Source organism: Marmota marmota, unplaced genomic scaffold (assembly GCF_001458135.2).
Source record: "Marmota marmota marmota unplaced genomic scaffold, marMar, whole genome shotgun sequence".
Lineage (NCBI taxonomy): Eukaryota > Metazoa > Chordata > Mammalia > Rodentia > Sciuridae > Marmota > Marmota marmota.
Genome location: NW_026000240.1, coordinates 3,328,679 through 3,337,168, shown reverse-complemented (window position 1 = coordinate 3,337,168; position 8,490 = coordinate 3,328,679). Strand labels below are relative to the sequence as shown.

General features: G+C 40.7%; 1 protein-coding gene and 1 non-coding gene across 2 annotated transcripts in view; both read right to left on the bottom strand.

The window, feature by feature from the left end:
• The window catches only part of Slc12a8 (solute carrier family 12 member 8), a 143,180-nt gene extending 135,419 nt beyond the window's left edge, over positions 1–7,761 (bottom strand). Inside the window, exon 1 of the mRNA XM_015487285.2 lies at positions 7,662–7,761. Within this exon, the coding sequence (XP_015342771.1) occupies positions 7,662–7,712 (51 nt within the window). The 5' untranslated portion in view covers positions 7,713–7,761. The remainder of the gene's footprint in view (positions 1–7,661) is intronic.
• LOC125613647 lies at positions 390–496 on the bottom strand. Its single transcript, XR_007344213.1, has one exon. It is a non-coding gene; the product is annotated as a U6 spliceosomal RNA (small nuclear RNA).
• Positions 7,762–8,490: the final 729 nt, after the last annotated feature.

The window sequence follows — 8,490 nt, the reverse complement described above, 5'->3', positions numbered from 1 at the left end:
AATGTAATCTGCCTCCTTTCTCTTGTAGCTTTTAATATTTTCTCTTTGTTCTGTATATTGGATATCTTCATAACAATGTGTCTTGGTGTTGGTCTACTGTGATTTTGTATGCTCGGTGTCCTGTATGCATCTACAATTTGTATATCCGTTTCCTTTTTTATTTCTGGAAAGTTTTCTATAATTATTTCATTCAGCAGGTTGCTCATTCCCTTGGTTTGAACCTCTATACCTTCCTCTATCCCAATGACTCTTAAGTTTGGGTTTTTTATGTTATCCCATATCTCTTGGATGTTTTGCTCGTGGTTTTTTACCAGCCTTTTTGAGTTGGCTAGACTCTTTTCAAGATGATATATTTTGTCTTCTTTATCTGACGTTCTGGCTTCTACTTAAAAAATATGGAATGCTTCACGAATTTGCGTGTCATCCTTGCGCAGGGGCCATGCTAATCTTCTCTGTATCGTTCCAATTTTAGTATATGTGCTGCCGAAGCAAGCACAACAGTAAGAAGTTTTGAAGTCACTTAGGTCATCCATTTACAATTAAGCAGACTGAATTACCCATGTTTTCTTTATTTATTTTTTAAATTTCCATATCTTATAATGCTATGGCAACTTAAAAATTGTGCTGGCTTAGAAGAGACTGACCCTCCCAGGACTAGCCAATTCTTAGAAATAGCAAAGGGCTTGGCAAGAACATGCCTTTCATACACAAGCCAACCAGTTCTGAGTCTACAGCTCCAACCACCACCTTGTCTAACTCTTATACACCAAGGCACTATCTTATGTGACCTAAATCATCCAGGGCTGGGTACCAGGCAACTAGAGACCACTCCTACAGTCCATAGTCCATCCGAATTATTCAAAATGGCCAATTCTAAACTGTTTTATCTACCTTGCCTTTCCTGCAGAAATCCCGATAAAGGCTTTGGCCTGGGCTCTTCTTTCACTCCTGTCTTTGACCATGTGACCAACCCTGGAGCTTCCCCTGTAGCCCTGCAAAGTGTGGCTTATTCTGTTCTCTTGGGAAATATAAGCAATTACAATATTCTTTTCATGATATTGATCTGTCTGTGTTATCATTCAGTAACCTCCACAAATTGAAATCTTGCAGATACAAATGAGACACAGAACACACCTATTTCACTTCAGTGAAAAACACTTTCATCCCAGTTTTTAGGTAGGACCCCTTTATCCAGCAAATGTCTCCACTTTACTTTCTATAAACGTGCAGCATTTTGGGCCCACTTGTCATTTGGGGGCAAAGATGCTGAAACAGTCTTAAAAATATATGCCTAGTAAAAAATGGGACTATAAAATGGAAAGAGGAAAGGCAGTGGAGAAAGAGAAGGGAAGGGTATAGTATCCATGTGAAATGCCTCAGATGCATCTTGGCCCTGAGATTCTGTCATTTTTTCTCTCCCACTGACTCCAGGATCATATGCTTCTTTTCTTCTGCTACCTCTAAACATCAATTTTGTCCATTTTCTTTTCTATTTTTCTAGTTTCCCAAGATTTTTATTATATAATATTAGGTTGGACTATAAGAAATTGCCAATGTTGATCTTTTTTAATGAATATTTGATATTTTTAATTTGCAGAATTAAGGAATATTTTCAGAAAATGAGCATCTGCTAAGTTATTTATATGGGGTTTTGTCCATTTTCCAGAGATGGATTTTATGTTGACACTAATAGTTTAGATCCTTCACTTGCACTGGATGCCTTCCAGAGATTATATCTAATTTTGTATTTGTAATTTGTATCGTTTTTACTGAAGAGTCCTAAAAATTGTGTAAGTTTCTTGTTCTCCAAAAACCAAGAAGGCAAGGGGGTTCATGGTTCCCCAGAACCTAAGACAAGAGCCTTATTTTCCTACCCAATCATCTAGGCCCAGGTTTCCTTGTCTGTAAAAGGAGGGGCTAGTAAGACTATCTTGTCCAAAGTTCCCTTTTCCTTTCACCTCAGTTGCATTCATTTCTGTACATACTAATAAATATGCCATTGCATAACATGGGATGCCCATGCTTACTTTACACATGTGTAGAGTTTGTTTTTGCTTTTGTTTTGTGGCACTGGGGTGGACCTCAGGGTCTTCCATATGCTATGCATAGTATGGCTTTTTAAAGATGTTAAAACAGTCTTTAAAAAATGCCAAGTACCTAAACTCATCAATCAAAAGACACAGACTGGCTGACTGAGTTAAAAAAACAAGACCCAACAATACACTGTCTCCAAGAAATTCACCTCATAGGCAAAGACAACCACAGACTGAAAGTGAAAAGATGGGAAAAACCATCACCCACGTGGATCTCATAAACAAGCAGGGGTTTCTATCCTCATATCAGATAAAGTGGACTTCAAGTCAAAGTTAATCAGAAGGGACAAAGAAGGACATTTCGTATTGCTTAAGGGAATTATACATCAATAAGATGTAACAATTGTAAATATTTATGCTCCAAACAATGGAGCATCTATGTACATCAAACACACCCTTCTCCATTTCAAGAATCAAATAGATCACAACTCAATAATACGGGGTAACTTTAACATGCCTCTGTCACCACTGGATAGTTCCTCTAAACAAAAACTAAATAAAGCTATTTAAGTAAAAAATATAATTGATAATTTAGACTTAACAGACATATATGGAATATTTCATCCATCAATGACGGAATACACTTTCTTCTCAGTAGCACACAGATCCTTCTCTAATATAGACCTTGTTATGTAAGCTATCACATAAGTTGGCATACAATTGTAATATTACCTTAGAATATTTTTAGCATCTGTAGGGTTATTTTGATAGCTCCATTTCCACTGCTGTTAATTTTTGTGCTCTTGCTTTTTCTTGATTAGACTTGCTTATGTTTTATTAAATTTTAGCTATAGTCTTTCTTTTCTATTTCATATATTTCTGCTCCTACTCTCATTTTTTCCTTCCTACTACTTCATTTGAAAATAATTTGTTATTCTAGTTTCTGTCTCAGACAAGTACTTTAAGTTATAAATGGTCATCTGAGTACTGTTCCATCCCAGAGATCCTGATATTTTAAGCTTTTATTTCACTTAGTTCAAAAGCACTTTTATTTACTTTTCTTATGCTTTCTTCCTTGACCTCTGAGATATTTATAAGTGTGCCATTTAATTTTGAAATAGTTGACATGTGGAGGTGGGGTTCTATATATCTTAAAGTGATTAATTTCTAATGTACTAAATCATGCAGGAAACAGTCTGCATAATTTCAAATTTTAAAAAGTAATGAAAACGCTTTTTATATTGATTGTATTGGCTATATACATGTCAAAACTTATCAAACTGCATACTTCAAATATGTGCATTTTATTGTACTTCAATTTTACCTTAAAGCTATGGGGAAAAAATGCCTAGTAAAAATACAAGTCAGTTCTGAAGAGTACACTGGCTAAACAGGATTCTGAAATAAGAGCAAAGCTTTTGAGATGGCAAAACCTAGCATCAATGCTCAAAATTATAACCTGAAGACTGGATCAACCCAGAGCTGTATTTGGGTCAGTAGCCTAGGTTCCAGCCCAACTGTCACTCCTTGCATGTGTCTTTGCACAAGTCATTCAATATCTCTGGCTTGTTTCCTAACTCTCTAAACAAGGAGACTAGGCTAGAGGATCTCTGAGTACCTCTCTACCTCTTGGCCTAACCCAAACTTGGCCAGACTCTGTTACTATGCCAAGTTAATTTAGGTATGAAAATTTGAGAAGTTAAAAAGAGAGACCAAAGGAGGAAAGGACAGAGAAGAGAAAGAGCAGGACATCAGACAGTGCTGGGAGACAAGGGGCAGGTGGATCATACCCTGGGACTCATGCAGGCCTCAGACACAGGGAAGCACCTCCTCCCATACCCCCACATTCCATGCTGGCCAATGATGTCATTCTAGATTTGAGACTTCTGCCTTAAGTCTTCTGCCTGACTTTGTTGTGCTGAGTCATGTGTTTATTTGCCAGCGGATCCTTTTGATAATTTATACACTACTCTTTGGATTCTATTCCCCACTTTAATTTTATTATTGGCCGACATTTATTGAATGCTATGAACCAATCACTATACTAAATATTTGCAGGAATTATCTCCTTGATTCTTTTTCATTTAAATGTAGCCATTTTATAGGTGAGGAAATGGAGGCTTAATGAGGTAAGTAACTGGTCCAAGGTCACAAAGTGTTAAAGCCAATACTTGAACCCAGGTGACACATGTACTCTTGACCACCACATCATCAACCCCTAGATCTAACTACTGCCTTTCTGTAAGGGGTGCACTTATGACTGACCAATATACATATACACAGCTACCCTATCTGATCCTAAAATGATTAAAGCCAAACCAACAAATCATACATCTACTTCTCTACCTAACTCACAACCTATGAGCAACCTTCTAGTCACAATGACCAAGAGAAATATAGGTCAAGATCAAAAGTTTGTCTTGACACCACTAGCCTGTCTTCTCACTGGGCATGCCTACTTAACCCCGTGTTCCACAGGCCACAAAGCTCTTAGCAGAATTTCTGACCCCGCCAATACTGGAGTAAGGGTTTAAAAAGGTTCACAGGAAAGTTCTTGAGGGCCAGCCAATCCCAGAGTTCAGATCCAAATGCACTAGCCACCCAGCCTATTCCCTGTTCCCCCAACAAAGGCCCTTGATTTACCATCTGGGTAGCTTTGCTTATACAACTGGAACAGGCAGAAAAGATAAAAAATTGTGCCTGGGCATCAAACATGCCTGCTTTCAAAGTGCTTTAGTCCTTCATCTATAAAACAAAACTAATCATGTCTCCTCCAGAATAATATTGTGAAGATTAATTAAGGTAATGCATATTAAGTGTTCTGACCACAAAAGGTACCCAGTAACTGGCAGCAATTATCATTTCCTTACCCTCTGGGATGTGTTTCCCAAATCTGCCATGTGTTCCATTTCCTTAATGCAAATGACAGCTTCTCTAACTTCTAGTTGGAAGAGTCCAACTAGGACTTAGTAGGTCCAGCACTGATGAGCATCTTCTCTGCACTGAGCACTATGGCAGGTATTGGGATGTGACATGAATAAGATGTGTCCCTGGGGCTGGGGCTGGGGCTATAGCTCAGTGATACAGTGCTTGCTTAGCATGTGTGAAGTACTGGGTTCAATCCTAAGCACCACATAAAAAAAAAAAAGATATGTTCCTGATCTTGTGGAGTTCATAGACTTGAGGAAGATAAGAAAGAAACAGCTCATTTCCATGCCACACAGGCAGTGACACAGGATCCCACAGGAACAGGACAGATTAGTCAGATCATGGAGGGCCTTGGGGGTCAAGACAAGGAGTCTGAACTATATTCTAAAGGCAATGAGAAGCCACTGAAGGGGTCTAACCAGAGGAGACAAATGTACAGACTGACACTTCAGGAAAGAGTCACTTAGTAGCAATGTGGAGAAAGAAAGAGGGTATGAATAATCCAGAGAAGATGTGGTATCCTAGACAATGCAGGAGAGAGAAAAAGGAGTAGGTTTCAATGTGTCTAGACAGTATAGGTCAAAAGTCTTGACTCTGGACATTAAACACTGTTCAACCTCTCAGTGTTTAGATATTGAGGAAGAAGGAGCTGATATAAGCCTTAGTGTCCATCACATTTTAAAAGACAACATTCTGGGCTGGGGTTGTGGCTCAGCGGTAGAGCGCTCACCTAGCATGTGACCCTGGGTTTGATCCTCAGCACCACATAAAAATAAATAAAATAAAGGTATTGTGTCCAACTACAACTAAAAAATAAATATTTTTTTTAAAGACAACATTGTGATAGGGCATGTAAAACAACTGAAATTGCACTGTTAATCAATGGACGTTCATTGTCACTTAAATGCCAGGCATTGCCACAGATACTGGGAGGATTCTAATGACAACTCAGTCAAGTGAGAATTATCAGCAAAGCCCAGGGAAGATACAAGCACTGGGGAATGGTGTGGTTTGCCTGAAAGTGAGGACATAGAGTGGAAGATACCGGAAACCTACCAGGGTAAGACCACACAGGGTTTAAGCTAAACGAACTCATGATAGTGGACATGGGGAGCCACTGAAGGTCTCCAACAAGGGAAAGGATGAGAGAACAGATTCTTCTCACAGAGAAAAACCCAGAATGTCTGCTTTGATTCTCTTTTTGGAATTCCTGGACCTCACATTTTCCATTTGGGGTTCTTTTTCATGCTTGACAAAGTGCCGACTAAAAGTAGTCCATAAATAAATTTATAATTATAAGACTCACATACAGTTTTACATATCCAAAGAGAACACAGGGGAAGTATATGAGAGATCGGTCAAACTAAAGAAATATAAAACCCTTAACAAATCAAACTGAGAGTCCTCAAGCACACCAAGAGCATAGTCCTGGGCCTTTCACCTGGAGTGAACAGCTCTGGGCAAGGGTAATGAAGTATCATTGAGAAACAAGCCCAAATTACCACTCATTTCTAAGCAGCTTGAATATTTCTGGGCTGGAGGCAAGTTGCTAAGAGCTAAGAGCTGGGAGTGCAGAAACATGCCCTAGACCCAGGGGAAGGCAGCAGTAGTTTTTACTGAGCTCTTATTGCCTGCCAACCACATGCTATATTTTTTTCACATGTGCCTATGAATAGAGGGTTACCATCCTCCCACCAAGCCTGAGTCCCACCTTCCTCACCATCCCCTGCCCTTTGGCTCAGGGTGCATCTGGATCCTGCTCTCTTACTGTTGTGGAGGACTTGGTTAGTTCTTTCCCCTCTTAGGGGGCTTATTCCCCCTGTCAGAATGCTGAAAAGTCCTCTTGCCTCTTTTCACAAAGCATGAGAGAAATCCAAGAGACAATGAAAACTTGAGTGACTGTGGATGGCAGAGATCCTGGGTGTAAGTAGTTGCCTGATAAATACCTAACTTTTTCATTTCTTTCTCCTTCCTCCCATCCCCCCAGTGCCAGGGCATTCCTTTAAAAATCAACTATTGCCAAGTGCAATGGCATATGCCTGGGTAACTCCAGTGACTCAGGAGGCTGAGACAGGAGGATCTCGAGTTCAAAGCCAGCCTCAGCAACAGTGAGGCACTAAGTAACTCCATGAGATCCTGTCTCTAATCCTGTCTACAAAAAGGGCTGGGGATGTGGCTTAGTGGTTGAATGCCCCTGAGTTCAATCCTCGGTACCAAAAGAAAAAAGAAATCAACTATTTCTGGGGAGAGCCACTTCAACTGCATATCCACATGTGGAATATTTACTATAAATAATAATCAACAGAAAAAAGATGAAGGGAAAAAATCCAGTAGACATTAGACAATCCAGAAATCCATTTGACTTCAGTACCTATGAGGTTTTCTTGTAATGAGAACTTTACAAGGAATTCATATTTTCTGAGGTTCTCACTTTGTTCATGGAAGTCTCCCAAGATGGGGAGCAGGGGTGCAAGATTCAAAATCCATTACAAATAATACCAAAGAAGATTTTCTGCACATAGACATTGAAGAGTTGTCTATGAGGTTTTCTCAATTAAACTGAATGACAAAATGAATTTCTGAGACAACTGCTTTTAATTTCTGAGACACTGTCATGTTCCCATTCCGCTGGCTGGCTGGTGACCCCTGGCTCACAGGCCTCTGGCAGCTCCATCACCAGCCACATACCTACTAACCTACCTGCTGGGCTGCCTCATGGAAGAGTTCCTGCACTGAAGACATCTGGGCCATTCTTCTGGAAATGAGATCCTGGTGCTTTGGGTGGGGAGATCCCTGTGGAAAGTAAACACCATCAACAATCATGCTAGCTCCTCCTTCCCTGCCTCCTTATTGTCCATCTGTCCTCCATACAGGGCAAGGCCCTGAGTGCAGAAAAGACTTATTGTAGCTCTGGAGATTCCTTCCAATGGCCTCTTTGCTACCCACATAGATCCTCCCCATGCTCCAGAGCCCACCTATGCTCAAAGGCTGTTATTCTAAAGCCACAGTGCTCCAGCTTGTCTTCTTTTCTGAGCTCCTTCAATATGTGGGGGTCAGAGCTAGCTGCCCAGCCCTTGAGGACCCAGTTTACACTCCTCCCCCATCCTCCTGGGTATGTATGTGCCTTAGGAGCCCTTTGTCCAGGGCAAGGGTACCATGAGATCCCTTGAACTGGAGCATGTGGTAAGTGCTTGTGGACTGGACCAAGATCAGCGTGGGGGAGGGAAGATTAGGAGACTGTCTTGGGAGACTGAAGCAGGACAAGAATGGGGTACGGCAATGAAGCCAACCGCCAGGAAAAGATTTCTGAGCATCCTTGTAAGAGCATAGTACTCATCCACCAGAAGAGTCTTCCCTTGGCACCAGGCCTGGCTTTCCTTGGGGTAGAGACCTTATCCCCTCATGGTATTTTGGAGGATGGAGGAAAAGAGAGAGTGAGAGAAGGTGCTCTCTATACTATGGGAAGAATATGACCAGTGATAGTCGCCATGGATAGTGAGGGAGGGAATGGGCACAGAGGGATATTCAG